The sequence below is a fragment of the Salmo trutta genome, chromosome 28 (genome assembly GCF_901001165.1).
Source record: "Salmo trutta chromosome 28, fSalTru1.1, whole genome shotgun sequence".
Lineage (NCBI taxonomy): Eukaryota > Metazoa > Chordata > Actinopteri > Salmoniformes > Salmonidae > Salmo > Salmo trutta.
In genome coordinates this window covers 32,433,412-32,450,652 of record NC_042984.1, presented here as the reverse complement: position 1 = coordinate 32,450,652, position 17,241 = coordinate 32,433,412, and the positions used below count along the sequence as shown (strand labels likewise).

Sequence of the window (17,241 nt, the reverse complement as noted above, 5' to 3'; positions counted from 1 at the left end):
TGACTGGCGGGCAGCTCCGACGACTGTTGACTGGCGGGCAGCTCCGACGACTGTTGACTGGCGGGCAGCTCCGACGACTGTTGACTGGCGGGCAGCTCCGACGACTGTTGACTGGCGGGCAGCTCTGACGACTGTTGACTGGCGAAGCTGGGTTTACGCACTTGAAGGCTAGTGCGGGGAGCGGGAACAGGACGAGTCGGACTGGGTTGACGCACTTCCGGGTCCGCACGAGAGACAGGAGCTGGAAACCCAGGGCTATGGAGGCGCACAGCCGGTCTAGAACTTACCTCCTGCACAACCCGCCTTGGCTGGATGGAACTAGTAGCCCTGTACGAACGGGGTGCTCGTACAGGGCAGACTGGGCTGTGCAGGGGCCTGATGGTAGCCGTGCGTAGAGCGGGAGTTGGGTAGCCTGGTCCTCGGAGGCGTACCGGCGACCAGATGCGCTGCGCAGGCATCCTCCTACCAGGCTGGATGCCCGCTCTAGCACGGCACCTGCGAGGGGCTGGAATAACTCGCACCGGACTGTGCGTGCGTATGGGTGAGATAGTGCGCTCCTCAGCGAAACATAGCGCTCTCCACCCCATACGCTCCTCCATATAACTACGGGTAGCTGGCTTCCGGCTCTTCCTACGCCTAGCCAAACTACCCGTGTGCCCCCACCCAAAAAATTATTGGGGGTGCCTCTCGTGCTTCTCCCTCAGCGTGTCCATGGCCTCGTACCTCCGCCTCTCTGCCTTGGCTGCCGCAATTTCCCACTGCGGGCGGCGATAATCTCCAGCCTGGTGCCAAGGTCCGGCCCCGTCCAGAACTTCCTCCTAAGTCCACTTCTCCCGCCAGTCCAACTCGAAATCCGTCTGCTCCTTCCTCTGCTGCTTGGTCCAATTTTGGTGGGTGATTCTGTCACAAATATCTTCATCTTCTGACGATAATGCGAAATCGTCATCGGAAAAGGTAGACCAATACGCAGCAGGTGTGCAGTTGTTCATTTTGAACATTTAATTAAATCAACACGAATACAAAACAACAAACAAGAAAACGAACGATAAACTGACAGTCCTGTTAGGCTTACTTACGCTAAACACGGAACAATCACCCACCAAAATTGGAAACACAAACACACCCTAATATATGGGACTCTCAATCAAAGGCAGATAGACAACACCTGCCTTCAACTGAGAGTCCCAACCCCAATTAACCAAACATAGAACACACTCACCAGACTACACATAGAAATACATACACATAGACCATCAACCAAAAACCCGGAAATACTAAATCAAACACCCTTTAAACAACCACACCACCCTGAACCACATAAAACAAATACCCTCTGCCACGTCCTGACCAAACTACAATACTAATTAACCCTTATACTGGCCAGGACGTGACATGATGTTAAAATATCAATCATTTCAATTTGTTCGCCATTTTAGATATAATTTTAGCAGCAATCAGGTCTCCAGAAAGGGATTGATCTAGGGATACACCAAAATAAGTTACACTTGTTTTAGATTCAATCTCCTTGTCTGCATAGTTTACCCTTATCTTGTCAGCCCTAAGCAATCTACGTTTTGTTCCAAACAAAATCGCTAAAGTTTTTCCCAAATGTAGCAACAAATTGGTGTCAGTCAACCAATCTCTAACAAAATGCAAAATGCAATCCTCTATGTAAACTGTATCCTTCCCTGATACCAGTATGGCTGAGTCATCAGCATAAAGTACTTTACTGTACTTGGCATTTCATTAACGCATATAAGAAATAAGAGAGGCCCTAAAATTGATACCTGCGGTACTCCACAGGATATTTCTTTGGCCTCTGACAGAACATCACCAACATTACATACTTGTGTTCTGTTGGTCAGATAACACCCAAACCAATTCACTGCTACATCATTTAGACCCATGCATTTCAGTTTCATCAGGAGAATATCATGGTCCACTGTGTCAAAAGCTTTCTGCAAGTCTAACATGACCATACCTGTATAGTTCCCCTAAATCACTTTCCTGCTTGATGTGGTCAAAAAGGTGGATAGGGCAAGTATCAGTTGAATGAGCATCTTCTAAAGCCAGATTGGACTCTCGAGCAGTGGAAACGCATTCTCTGGAGTGATAAATCACGCTTCACCATCTGGCAGTCCGACGGACTAATCTGGGTTAGCCGTATGCCTGGAGAACGCTACCTGCCCCAATGCATAGTGCCAACTGTAAAGTTTGGTAGAGGAGGAATATTGGTCTGGGGCTGTTTTTCATGGTTCAGGCTATGCCCCTTAGTTCCAGTGAAGGGAAATCTTAACGCTACAACATACAATGACATTCTAGATGATTCTGTGCTTCCAACTTTGTGGCAACAGTTTGGGGAAGGCATTTTCCTGTTTCAGCATGACAATGCACCCGTGCACAAAATGAGGTCAATACAGAAATGGTTTGTCGAGATTGGTGTGGAAGAACTTGACTGGCCTGCACAGATCCCTGACCTCAACCCAATCGAACACCTTTGGGATGAATTGGAACGCCGACTGCGAGCCAGGCCCAATCACCCAACATCCGTGCCCGAACTGACTAATGCTCTTGTGGCATTAGTTCCCGCAGCAATGTTCCAACATCTAGTGGAAAACCTTCCCAGAAGAGTGGAGGCTGTTATAGCAGCAAAGGGGGGACCAACACCATATTAATGTCCATGATTTTGGAATGAGCTGTTCAACAAGCAGGTGTCCACATACTTTTGGTCATGCAGTGTATGTTGCTAAGACGTTACGAAACGCTAGCTTTTTAAATGCTTAAAATGGCTAAAGCCTCCCCTGCATTTCATCCAGCTTTTATCCGAACTACCACAACATATATTTCCGACAATTGATTCTCCAAGATTAAAGTAAATTGATGTAGGATTCATGTTAGAAGATTTGAATGCTGCAAGAGGCGATATTACAATCAGGCCTTCCATTCTTTTAACAGCTCTGTTGGATGCCCTTGAGGATAAAATGTGGGACAAGGACATTACAAGTTTAATATGTTCAAATACAGATAAATAATTCATACATCTACTGTCTTTCAGGACATTGCAGGCTGCGGAGAAAACAGAAGGGGTCAAAACTAAATGTAAAATTCAACCTCGCTACCCAACCATCGCCCTCCCATGAAAGGTGAAATGTATTATAATTTTTTTTGTGAAGAAAAAAAATGCTTGTAAAGCTCTGAGGACACTACACAACTCCTCCTCTCTACAGTTCCATTCTACACGTAGGCTGTCCACATATGCGATTATCTAACACCGGTGATTAAATGGTTTAATATCTATGTTGAAAAAATATATTGGATAAATCCACTTGTATTCCACAGCATACATGTACATTTAAATGCTTTGTTTTGATTGTACTGTATACCCCAATACTGCATTCCATTTGCTTAATCAAACACCCGCTACCTTTACTAAGAATAGGCTATCTATTGAAAGCCAGTCCAGTAGCTACATGTCACGTCAAGAAAACGACAGATCGGCCTTGCTGTAGCAATTTGCAGAAGCTGGTGATGCATAAACAAAGATGTCCGGCCATCTCTAGCTAAGATAAAAGAAAGCGATAGGACGACGACAGTTGGATGAGGATAGGCTACTCAAACACAACACAACGTTACATCCTAGTACTAGATCCAACAGCCAAGAAGAGCCTCTTGAGCAGAGAGAGGACAAAAACGACACTCATCAACGAGAACGAGTGGGTGTTTCAGAACGATGGTCAAAAGGACAAAGGACAGTGCGTTGGGGCACGTGACCTATCCACCAGGCTTTCAATTGACACAAAACTCCATTGGGTTTTATGCATCAGCAGAACCAGCCCTCTACAATAGATGGCAATGGCAATAAATGGCCCTCGATTGAAAAAGAGCAGAAGATGGATTTCAGAGCCGGCTGACTGACAGCCAGGTAGAACTGGGATAAGTAGCCTGAAAAGGGGGCGGTTTGCACCGTCCAATCCCGTGTCAGGGTCACAGGTGATGTCCTTCAGAAGCCTTGGGGAGGGGGAGTATCTTCCATCCTGCTCCCCTCACTGGCAATTCCCTCAAATGTCACACCAAAATAGATCTAATTTAGTTGGGTAAAAGACCCCTCTCCACACTCCATTACAGCTGTGTCTGGCCTATTTGAGCTGAGCTCGATCTCCACCAAAACCACATACAAATAAATTATATGAGGAAGACTTTTGACCAGAGTGGAAAAAGAAACACACCATAATAAGCTGACAGTCCCTGAAATCTGGCACTAGAATTACCCCCAATTTTTCTGTATATGTTTACATCACCGATTTTCTTGATTTCACACCATTTCAGAAGTCACAAGACAGCCATCCTAGGATAACATCAACGTCCTCTGTCGAATACTCGTGCATTTGCCTTTCTCCAGTGGTCGGCTGCATCATTAGATTCATTTATATTATTGCTTCTTCAAAGGAGATTCAACATAGTATGTGATGGATGTGTTTTCAGAGTGGTGAAATCAAGTTCACTGCAACGTTACGTCAGAGACGCGGTCCTTATAAAAACCTTTATCCAGTTCGACTGCTTCACCGCTGTCACGTCCTGGCCAGTATAAGGGTTAATTAGTATTGTAGTTTGGTCAGGACGTGACAGAGGGTATTTGTTTTATGTGGTTCAGGGTGGTGTGTTTGGTTAAAGGGTGTTTGATTTAGTATTTCCGGGGTTTTGGTTTATAGTCTATGTTTATGTATTTCTATGTCTAGTCTGGTGAGTGTGTTTCTATGTTGTGTTGATTGGGGTTGGGACTCTCAGTTGAAGGCAGGTGTTGTCTATCTGCCTTTGATTGAGAGTCCCATATATTAGGGTGTGTTTGTGGTTGTTATTTGTGGGTGATTGTTCTGTGTTGAGCTTTGCTTGGCCAGACTGTTTTTGTTGATCGTTCGTTTCTTTGTTATTGTTGTATGTTCATTTTTGGAAGTAATTAAAAAATCAAGATGAGCATACACGTACCTGCTGCGTATTGGTCCTCCTTCACCGACGACAACCGTGACAACCGCACAGATGTGGCAACACAATCATTGAATTTGTCAAGATGCAGGTGGATCTAAATTACAATAAAGAATGCAACATACCTCCTTAAACCTGAAATAAGTAAGAAAGTAATTTTGTGTGGAAGTCAAACATTTGTTTTACGTCGGAGGCAGAGACATTGCATATGCTTTACATCGCCCGTCTCCCCTCGTCTATAGCAGGGACACACGCTGTTTAAATGTCCCAAATGTTGATTTAGACATTCACAAAAATAACAGATTTTGACTATCACTAATGTCATGATACGTTTGGTAAAGTAATAAAGAATATGAATGATCTTGGGTAGATGTTTCTAAAACAGATTATAACTATATATGTTATAATGTATGAAAAGGCTTATTCATTCACGTTTTCTATTTATTTTTGTATATGGTTTATTATACTTTTATTATGTACTAGATCATATGGGTTGAAATTTTTTTTTTTTTTCTCAGACAGGGTAATAAGAGTATGTATAAAGAAATAAAGCTCTGACAGACTCAAACAACCGTTTGAAACCTCCCGAAAAGCATGATCTTTGTCAGTGGCCAAAAACAGGGATATTTGTGGTGCACCACATTTCCGTATTTTATCCAATCATTATGGTTAAAATCACAAGAATAAATTAAAAATGTCAGCCTGTAGTCACTCTTCCCACTAGGGGAATGTGGAAGCCCCGGTAATCACATATGGCACAATAGCCTACCCATAATCCTCATTTATTTTTTATTTCCGTGATGTCATTCTCTTTAAGCCGTGGCAAACAGGGGGAGGGGGGAATGGGGTGATCCCTCATGTTCTTTCTCTATGCCCTCATTCCAGTCAGGGTAATAAGAGAACATTGTGATTTACTTTCACTGAACCGCGAGGAGTGCATCAGAGAGAATCTACTGTGGCAGGGCCATTCATATAGATTTAACTTTCCACAGTATTATACCAGATGTCTACACGTCTATTGTATTTCAGGCATGACCTTGGTCGCCATATGATGAGAAAGATCACTGGGGGGGAGGGAGAGAGAGAGAGAAAGAGAGAGAGAGAGAGAGAAAGAGAGAGAGAGAAAGAGAGAGAGAGAGAGAGAGAGAGAGAGAGAGAGAAAAAAAAAAGCTAAAACTATTTAGTCCTCTCTAAATCCCTCCACAGCAGCAATACTGCATATAGAGTGGAGCCCAAAATAGATCCAAGGTTTCAAGTTCTCTTAAAAGAGTGCATGAATCATTCAGTTTACTTTCCCTGCTGATAAGGTGGTTTTAAGATTTTAGCACGATGTACATTTAGATGAGGAGGACCAAGCGAGTCACAGTCAAAGGAGGGCCTTCACTAGATAATTCTCATGCACTTTACTCCAGACCTGGGTTCAAATACTATTTGAAATATTTAAAATGTGCATCTGTCTGAAGAACCAGATCTTTTATGCTATTGGTTCCATTGCGCCAGGCAAGCTCAATCAAGCCCAGCTTAAAAGCATTTTCAATCATTTGAAATAGTATTTTTGAACCCAAGTCTGCTATAGTAAAGATATTGGGATAGTCTTGTATCGGTCCTGTTGTCTAGTCTAGTAGAACCTGAAACATAAAGGGAAATCTCAGCTAAAACTGGAACGCACTCACAGAGATCGTGGCGACCCTGGGCCCATTTCTTCTTTCATTTCTCCTCTTTCAGAAGCTGATGATAATTGGATTTATTGGCTGACATAGGCTGACCTACATAAGACGACCCTAACAAATCCTCTCAGCGTGGGTGTGGGCCTCCTATTCCCTCAATGTTGTCTCAGTGTTGTCTCAATGTTTTTCAATGTTGAAGGAGCCTATTTTTTTTGGTGTAACTGCTTTAGAATAACAGTACACAACAGATAGAGCTAGACGATAAGGTTTCCATCTCCACTCTCTCCATTGTTTTTATGCATCGCACAAAGTGTTCTAGTTGGGCTCAGGAAAGAGATGTGCGTCACCATTTCCACATGATTAGTCATCTACTCATGCAACTTTTCGCATTACCAAAAAGGAAAGATGATGAGAAGAGACCTGTATATGCACATCCACTGAAGAGGGAAGGGGAGTGTATATGTGTGTGTGTGCGTGTGTGTGCGTGCGTGCGTCTGTCTGTTGTGCTCAGAGTATAAATGGTACACCATGAGTCACCATTAAGTAACTCCGCTCTCACCTCGCCATCACCCACATGTGGTGTATGTGCTACCACCGTGTTCTAAGATGTCTCTGCTCCCTGCGCTGTGAGTCAGTCAGTGGAGATGTGTGTCGGAACAGCGCAGGGCCAGAGAGGCCAAACAACATCTGCACGGACCCTATGGGCAGCGCACTTGACTGGATGAAGCTGCTGTGTGGTGAGAGGGGAGGGATATTGTGTGTGTCGGTGAGAGGGGTGAAAGAGAGAGAGAGATAGGGAAGAGATAGAGAGAGAGATAGGGGTGAGATAGAGAGAGACAGAGAATGAGAGAGAACGGGGAGAGAGAAAGACGGAAAATGAGAGAAAGGGGACAGAGAGAGAGAGAGAGAGAGAGAGAGAGAGAGAGAGAGAGAGAGAGAGAGAGAGAGAGAGAGAGAGAGAGAGAGAGAGAGAGAGAGAGAGAGAGAGAGAGAAGCCACTTTATCCAAGTTTCTATTCTAATCTAGACCATCAGCAACAGCTCCCCTGTGGTCGTGACTATATAAGAGCCCCACGTTGTCTTGCATTCTCAACAACAAAAGAAACAAAGGCACAAACACAAACAAGCTAAAACTAGCTGGTTCTTAAAAGACCCTGGGTATCTTTCTACAGCAAGGCAGGGTTGGTACAAAAGTGAAAAACGAGGTAACAGAAAGAAAAGTATTTCTCTGTCATTCTTTCTCTCCCTCTACACACCAGATGTGGGTTCCAATTCTATTTCAAATTACACTGAGTATACAAAACGTTAAGAACACCTGCTCTGTCCATGACATATACTGACCAGGTGAACCCAGGTAAAAGCTATGATCCCTTATTGATGTCAATGTTAAATCCGCTTCAATTAGTGTAGATGAAGGTGAGGAGACAGGTTTAAGAAGGAATTTTAAGACTTGAGACAATTGAGACATGGATTGTGTATGTGTGTCATTCAGAGGGTGAATGGACAAGACAAAACATTTAAGTGCCTTTGAACAGAGTATGGTAGTAGGTGCCAGGCGTACCAGTTTGTGTCAAGAACTGCAACGCCACTGGGTTTTTCACTCTTAACAGTTTCCCGTGTGTATCAAGAATGGTCCACCACCCAAAGGGCATCCAGCCAACTTGACACAACTGTGGGAAGCATTGGAGTCAACATGGGCCAGCATCCCTGTGGAACGCTTTCGACACCATGCCCCGGCGAATTGAGGCTGTTCTGAGGGCTAATGTTCGGTATACTCAGTGTATTTTGAATACTGGATCTGTGCTTGATTCAGCACGCCTGTCGCAAAGGAACCAATAGAAAAGTCTCAAAAGTGCTTTATTTATCCTCCTGGCACTCAGGTAGCAAACGCTCAAAGTATTTGAAATATTTCAAATAGTTTTTTAACTCAGGTCTACTCTCCTTACACTGACTGATTATAACATAGAGAGGAAGTTATAAATCCAGTCTGTTAAAGCTCTATTGTAAATGAAACCCCAGTGGGACAGGGACTGTAAAAACAGAGAGGAGGGCGACAGCAACGTAAACACACACCGGCTCCAGTCTGTAATCACCCAAACGGATCACCCTCACCGCTCATTCCAGACCAGTCCCAATCAAAGCATTTCCTGTCCGTCACACTGGCCTGATATCCAATCAGCCTGATTATTTGGGGCACCACTGGATTCTCAATGCACTGGGCAGACGCAGGCTAGAGCAGGGTTTCCCAAACTTGGTCCTGGGGCCCTCCCTGGGTGCACGTTTTCATTTTTGCCCTAGCATTACACAGCTGATTCAAATCATCAAAGCTTGACGATGAGTTGGATATTTGAATCAGCTGTGTAGTGCTACGGCAAAAACTAAAATATGCACCCAGAGGGGGGGGGCCTCCAGGACCAAGTCTGGGCAACACTGGGCTAGAGGAAGGCTTGTATGAGGACAACTACACTACACTACCGATGATGCCACACGTAATTTGGCGGCCATGTTTGTTGACGTAAACACACAATATGTACTACATTTATTTTACATGTATGTGTAGCAATTAACATCATTGCACTTGAAGTGTGTGTGAATAATGTGCATCCAATGACAGATTGGAAAGATCAAATGACAGATGTTATTTTTCTTGGAACATATCAATCAGGATCACTGAACGAGCCATTAAAAATCCTGGATTCTAATTAAACGCGGCACCCGGACGCGAGTCAATAGGGCAAATTAGTGATATTATTAGTTATACTGGTACAGTATGCAGTAGGAAAACACATGTAACACTGATTAACAACCATGTCATGTTGATCCACTAAATACGTCGCCCACAAGAATGTCAGCTGGTAAACAAACAAAACAATTACAAAGTCCCTTACATGTACAGTAACAACAAACAAATGAATACCTTTGGAAAAAGCCACTGAGTGACTAGACCTGTTTCCTAGCTTAGAGTCAATGAAAGCTGTTTTTGTTTAGCGGGTTCTCTTGAAGGGGCCTGAGATACAGTAGCGTGTGTAATGTAATCTCCTGTCTCTGTGTTGAAGGGTGCTACTTAGACACAAAAAGCCTTGGACACTCACAAAGGCGACTCTGTACTAGACTCCACATTTTGTACACAGACATAGGACACAACATTGACGGGCCATCAAAAGTCTAAGTAACCCACATTAAGGGCAGACCAACTGTATTGGATCATGCCCCATCCTTTTAAAATAGGCCATTAGGCATACTATATGTGCTTGAATTTGCCAATGATTCCACCTAAAAAGGTCAGGAAAATAAAGGCCATGATATGACAACAACATATACTCCCAAAATCACCAAAAAATGGAGATGCAATAAAAAAAACAAGGTAATGACTAAAAGGGTCCTGGCTCATATTGCCACATAACTACATAGGAGCCATTATCACGAGCCCATCCTCCCCAATTAAGGTGCCGCCAACCTCCTGTGATGGGTTGGAATAATGGTTCATTGTTTCGCTAGCTAGCTAGCTACATGCCTAAACAAAAGACTCCACAGATGATTACATGACCCCTTCTAGTTAGCCAGGTGTGTCTGGAGGTGATTACGGCCATCTTTTGTATAATAATGCTAAAGTATTTGTATCTGGAATTTGTCTTTCAGCATCAGTAGAACACGCCCGACTCTCCTCCACCAGTCAGTCACACAAGGAGAACGGTCTAATGCCTCCCATCAAAAAGAGAGCCGGCCCAAGCAAGCACAGGTCACACCTGAAGCATGAGGACTTGCAGTGAGTTGTGAACTTCATCAACAACCACGCAGAGGATAATGCAATAGTATTACCAGGACACCGCCCAGGGCACAAACACTTTGGTGGAAAGCTGCTGCCATCTCATGCGACAAAAGCAGTGGTGTGGCGTCTCCACAAGGAATCGATGACAACACTTGGAATGTAAAGCATAAACAACACGTTTTCATTATTTCATTTACCTCCAACATGATTGGCACTACTTTTATGGATCTCACATTATTTGTGTATTTTTCAGAGGTACATGTAGTCAGGCTGTCTTCCTTCAGGAATCTGTGGAGAAATTGCTGGTGTGGTCAAGGACAGCACTGTGACGGGGGTCAACATCCCACAACAGGTTGGACTGCAGAATGGTACGGTGCTGGTGGAAAGTTATGGCTGGCAACAAAACACGACTGCGCACTTCAGGCCGCAACCACAGCTCAAGTAGTACCAGCACTTCAAAGTAGTACCAGCACTTCAGGTGAATATCATTCTCATTGCATTGTATGAGGTTATTCTTATTATCTATACTTAGGAGGTGAATTGATGCTATGCAAGGTTGTAATGTCTTCTACATTTTTTTTTCTATTTTCTTGTTTTACAGCTTCGATGCTCTGGAGCCTGGTGTTGTTGTTGCCAAGGAGCGTTGGGACTCAGTCGGGACCAGGTTTCAGCTGCTGCGCAACGCTGACATCCTTCCTCCCATAGATGGTCTGCCTGTACAAGCACCACTTGGACTGGACACAACTAGACAAACATATCTTTTTTAGAAGATCAGGGAGTTTTGCACATCCCAATCTCCCTACCATCAAATGCACATCTCTAGCTACAGCCACAGAAAAAATGATATAGTTAGAATTGGTCCGTAGTTACTTTAGTCCGTTTTTTTGTCCAAAATATTGAGTCATTGAAACTGAAACAATACAGACCAGCTGTGATTTACAACCTGATAGCAATATTTGTTGGACTACTGTGCTTATCTGCATTGCTTGCTGTTTGGGGTTTTAGGCAGGGTTTCTGTGTAGCGCTTTGTGACATCTGCTGATGTAAAAAGGGCTTTATAAATACATGTTATTTTATTTTACTACAAAGAAATATATTGTTGAATTCTATTAATCAGGCATTGAACTATATCCATCTATTATACCAACAATACCTTACTGTACGTCATGGAATTTTTTGTCAAATATTACTTATTTTTAAAACCTCTTATAAAATTGGTTTTGTAGCATAAAGTGGGAATTTGATATTTATAACTGATATTATGATTGTATTTTTGTTTCATATCTGCAAAGTAGTTCAAACGCTCTCTGTAACACTTTAAAGTACAGTAGGTGCTGATTGACATATGACCAGCCTGACCGACAATAGTGCCGAACAGTTTGCCCAATTTACAAGCAACCAATGGGTGTCCAGTGATGTCGGTAGACCTTGTGCTGCTGCACTGAGCAACCAATAAGCTGCTAAATCTATCCTTCAACCCCTCATTATACGCAGTCAATCAAGACTTAAAAGAAAATACAAACTTACTAGGAAAGGTGGAGAGGGGTTTGCCTCATGCTCTCCTTCTCTCCCTCCACCTCTCTCTTCCTCTCTCTCACTCTTTCTTCCCCTCTCACCACCTCCCACCCTCCTTCACTCTCTCTCTCCCTTGCTCTCTCTCTCTGTGTAGGCAAGTGCTAATTGATGGGTAGTTGGAACCTTGTTATGTTTTGTTTAAACACCAAGGCTTTGCCGCAGTATCAACAAATCCTGGAGATCTAAACACTGCCATATGTCAACCAAGGCGTTCTAACTCTGGCTGTGAGTACTCTGCTCCACTCCCTCCCGTCCAAACTGCAGGTTAACGTTTATTGTTATGAATCTTGCCCTGGAGGCAGAACTGAGCGATTTCCGCTAGATGGGACAGCTGCAAAGTCAAAATTGGCTATATTGTAAAAATCCATGAACACAAAAATGCAAGGTTAGAGTTAGGCATTAGGGTTAGCAGTGTGTTTAAGGTTAGGATTAAGGTTAGGGTTAGCTTTCGAATTGAATGACTTTGTGGCTTGTGCTAGCTTGTGACCACTCTGCAGAGCTGCCTCCAAGATTCATGACAATAAATGTCAACCTGCGTCCGGATAGGAGCGGACCGAGTGACCGAGTGTCGGTCCGCTCCTATCTTACACTCCTGGGCCCGTATTCACAAATCATGTCAGAGTAGCGGTGCTGATCTAGGATCTGTGACCCTTTGTGAATATGGGCCCTGAGCTCCCAACAGACTAGTTTGACACAAATCTAACAACACCTTCAAATACTGTAAAACCTCACAACACCAAGTCTGCCTCAGGAAGTTTGTTTATGGCCTATGCCCTCCAAGGAGCGGATGGGTTTGAGACAAGGAAGTGAAACCCATTTCGGTAACAACTAATCTACACCTTACCTTACCTGGAGTAGGTCACACAGCTATGGGTTTTGGGAACTCCATAAGAACTACACAATAAATAAGCAGTTAGGGCAACCTTTCGGTGGCATTATTGGTGATTAACAAATGTATTGAATGTTTCTAGAAGAGAAAACTACAACATGGAAGACCCCCAGCGGGATAGTTGCACTGACTCAGTATCATTCCTTTGTTTGTGCTTTTCATACTTCGTTAATAGATATTTGAAGGCTTATGTTGATAAGTCACCTAGTCACCACAAAGAGAATGTCTCTTGACCATAATATGGAGGTATAACCTTTAGGATTAATTGGTGAACCCTGAACCGGACTACTCACCTGGCTTGGTGACCGAAACTCCTGGTTATTGTCATTCATGTACATGTTGTCACCATCAAACTGTGAACAGAAAAAGAAAAGAAAACAAACATTTTGTGAATAATAAGCAAGATGGCGGGTGGTGCAGCGGTCTAAGGTACTGCATCGCAGTACTACTAGAGGCGTCACTACAGACCCAGGTTCCATCCCACTCTGTGTCACAACCGGCCGTGATCGGGAGTCCCAAAGGGCGGCGCACAATTGGCCCAGTATTGTCCGAGGTCAGTCGTCAGTTGAACATTGTTTCCTCCAACACATTGCTGCGGGCGAGTGTTAAGAAGCGCGGTTTAGGTGGGTCATGTTTCCGAGTACGCATGACTCGACCTTTGCCTCCCAAGCCCGTTGGGGAGTTGCAGCGATGAGACAAGATTGAAATTGTGAATAAAAAGGGGGTAAATAAATGATTTTATAAATAAATAAGCAAGATAGAGAGAGCGAGAGAAGTAGTGATGGCTCTACGGGAGGCAAGGAGCATGAGTCTAATGACTTTGTCACATTCACTAAACCTCGTTGCGGCGGCTTCGGTAATTACTGTTCGTCAGTGGGGCGGTAATTAGTTGAGCCGAGTGACAAGCGTTGGGCTTCCCCTGTGGGGTTGTTCATACCGTGTGTTTGTGTGCATGTGTGCGTGTGTGTGTGTTTGTGTGTGTACACTGTCTCTGTGTGCGTGCGTGTCTGTGTGCTGTTGAAGGAAGGGGATCCATGTCTCTCACATGAGGTAGGCAATAAGGAGTGTTCTAGTCATGCATGGCAGAATGTTATGATATGGCCCTAAATGCCTAAAACTGGACGTACTATAGCGCTATGTTGTTGAAGCTATGTTGTTTTAACTACAGTATGTTGCTATGGTTAGCTTGACTGACTGGCCACTACTTAACAACCCCTGGTAAAGATACTCAGACAGAGGCCCGTTTAAGGGCTCTGGGCCAGATATATCAAGCGTCTCAGAGTAGGAGTGCTGATTTGGGATCAGTTTATCATTTTTGTTCACAATTAATAAGATTACATTGACAGGGAGGACCTGATCCTAGATCAGTACTACTATTAAGTTGGAATTGTCCTGCCTATCTGAGGAAAGATTGATGGTAGTGTGCTCAATCACAATAGTCAGTGGTGGAAAAAGTACCCAATTGTCATACTTGAGTAAAAGTAAAGATAACTTAATAGAAAATGACTCAAGTAAAAGTCACCCAGTAAAATTCTACTTGAGATAAAAGTCTAAAAGTATTTGGTTTAAAATATACTTAAGTATAAAAAGTAAATGTAATTGCTAAAATATACTGAAGTATCAAAAGTAAAATTATAAATCATTTTAAATTCCTTATATCAAGCAAAGTAGATTGCACCATTTAAAAAAAATATTTATTTAGGACAGTCAGTGGCACACTCCAACATTCAGACATAATTTACAAACAAAGCATGTGTGTTTAGTGAGTCCGCCAGATCAGAGGCAGTAGGGATGACCAGGGATGTTCTGTGATAAGTGCGTGAATTGGGCAATTTAAGCATTCTAAGCATTCAAAATGTAACGAGTACTTTTGTGTGTCAAGGAAAATGTATGGAATAAAAAGTAGAATATTTTCATAAGGAATGTAGTGAAGTAAAAGTTAAATTAGTCAAAAATATAAATAGTAAAGTAAAGTACAGATACCCCAAAAAACTACTTAAGTAGTACTTTAAAGTATTTTTACTTAAGTACTTTACACCAGTGACGATAGTCATCTAAAGACTCATCTTTTAAGAATTGGGAAAGTTCACAAAGCCCAAACTGAGAACACTACAAAAGAATAAGATGGTAGCAATTGTGATGGTGAAAAAAGTGCTATGGCCCAACAGAAATAAATATATTGGACTCTCCATAGCACTCAGCTCTGTAGTGAAGCCGTTTGATAAACCGTGACAGTGACCTCACCGCCCCATCGGGTAATACAGAAAGTTCATAGACACATATCAACGCCAGCTATCAAACTGCTGTGGAAGTATTGAAAGTCACGAAGAAGAGGAATGTTTTCTTGTCTATTGATAAAAGTCATTCTTTGCATAGCGCGTGCCATATCGCCAAGCTCTGTGTAAAAGGGAACAGACAGACAGCAATGAAAACATGATCAAACTAGACAGCATTCCATTTCAAATTCCAGAGATACATGGCGATTCAGTGTGTGGTATTTTCCGAGCCAGAAGACATGGATTGAAGGTTTACTACCTAGATAAAGAGAAGTAAAATATCAGGGAACACAAATGGGCCACTGCAATTATCTAAGAAACTATGTCCTGAGACCACTAATGAATACAATTCCTGAGGGTGAACGAAAACATCCACAATGGAAGACATTAAAAACAATTTCATAAGAGGGGAGAGTGTAGATAAAGAGAGAGAGTGATGTGATAGATACAGTGCCTTCAGAAAGTATTCACACCCCTTGACTTTTTACACATTTTGTTGTTACAGCCTGAATTTCAATTGATTACATTCTGATTTTGTTCACTGGCCTACACACGATACCCCATAATGTCAAAGTGGGATTATTTAAAGGAAAATATGTCATTCAATAAGTATTCAACCCCATTTGTTATGGCAAGCCTAAATATGTTCAGGAGTAAAAATGTGTGCAACAAGTCACAATAAGTTGCATGGACTCACTCTGTGTGCAATAATAGTGTTTAACATGATTTTTTAATGACTCATCGCTGTACCCCACACACAATTATCTGTAAGGTCCCTCAGTTGAGCAGTGAATTTCAAACACAGATTCAAACACAAAGACCAGGGAGGTTTTTCAATGCCTCACAAAGAAGGGCATCAATTGGTAGATGGGTAAAAACACAAAAAGCAGACATTGAATATCCTTTTGAGCATGGAGAAGTTTCAATACACCCAGTCACTACAAAGATACAGGCGTCCTTCCTAACTCAGTTACCGGAGAGGAAGGAAACCGCTCAGGGATTTCACCATGTTGTCACGTTCCTCTTCGTCAGAAGATATGTTGAAATCGCTGTCGGGAAAAGTGGACCAATATGCAGCGGATTGCGTGCTCATCATAATTTATTATAATGTGAACACCACGAACAAAAACAAGACCACAATGACCGACAGGAAGAGTATAGCAGGCTACACACGTATAGCAGTGCTAAAACAACTACCCACAAACAACAAGACCAAACACACCCTAATATATTGGACTCCCAATCAAAGGCAAATAGAAAACACCTGCCTTCAATTGAGAGTCCATACCCCAATTAACTAACATAGAAACAGAACAGATAGAAAACCCATAAAACACAAACATAGAAAAGAAACCCAAAACCCCGGAATACATAAACTAACTAACCTCTGCCACGTCCTGACCAAACTACAATAACAAATAATCATCTATACTGGTCAGGACGTGACACATGTGGCCAATGATGACTTTAAAACATTTACAGTTTAATGGCTGTGATAGGAGAAAACTGAGGATGGATTAACAACATTGTAGTTACTCCACAATACTAACCTAATTGACAGAGTGAAATGAAGGTAGCCTATACAGAATTTATTTTTCTCTAAAACATGCATCCTGTTTGCAACAAGGCACTAAGGTAATACTACAAGAAATGTGGCAAAGCAATTCACTTTTTAACCTAAATACAAAGTGATATGTTTGGGGTAAACCCAATGTAACATTGAGTACCACTCTCCATATTTTCCACCATAGTGGTGGCTGCATCATGTTACGTATATGCTTATAATCGTTAAGGCCTGGGGAGTTTTTCAGGATAAAAAATAAACTGACTGGAGCTAAGTACTGGCAAAATCCTAGAGGAAAACTTAGTTCAGTCTGCTTTCCACCAAACACTGGGAGATTAATTCACCTTCCGCAGGACAATAACCTAAAAAACAAGGCCAAATCTATAATGGAGTTGCTTACCAAGAAGACAGTGAATGTTCCTAAGTGGCCGAGTTATAGTCTTGACTTAAATCTACTTGAAAATCTATGGCAAGACCTGAAAATGGTTGTCTTGCAATGATCAACAACCAATTTGACAGAGC

General features: G+C 42.6%; 1 protein-coding gene across 2 annotated transcripts in view; it reads right to left on the bottom strand.

The window, feature by feature from the left end:
• Window positions 1-17,241, bottom strand: part of LOC115166036 (thymocyte selection-associated high mobility group box protein TOX) — a 132,672-nt gene that overhangs the window by 38,912 nt on the left and 76,519 nt on the right. For both annotated transcript variants that reach the window (XM_029719661.1, XM_029719662.1), the window contains one exon: window positions 13,173-13,232. In XM_029719661.1, coding sequence (XP_029575521.1) covers window positions 13,173-13,232 — 60 coding nt within the window. The remainder of the gene's footprint in view (window positions 1-13,172; window positions 13,233-17,241) is intronic.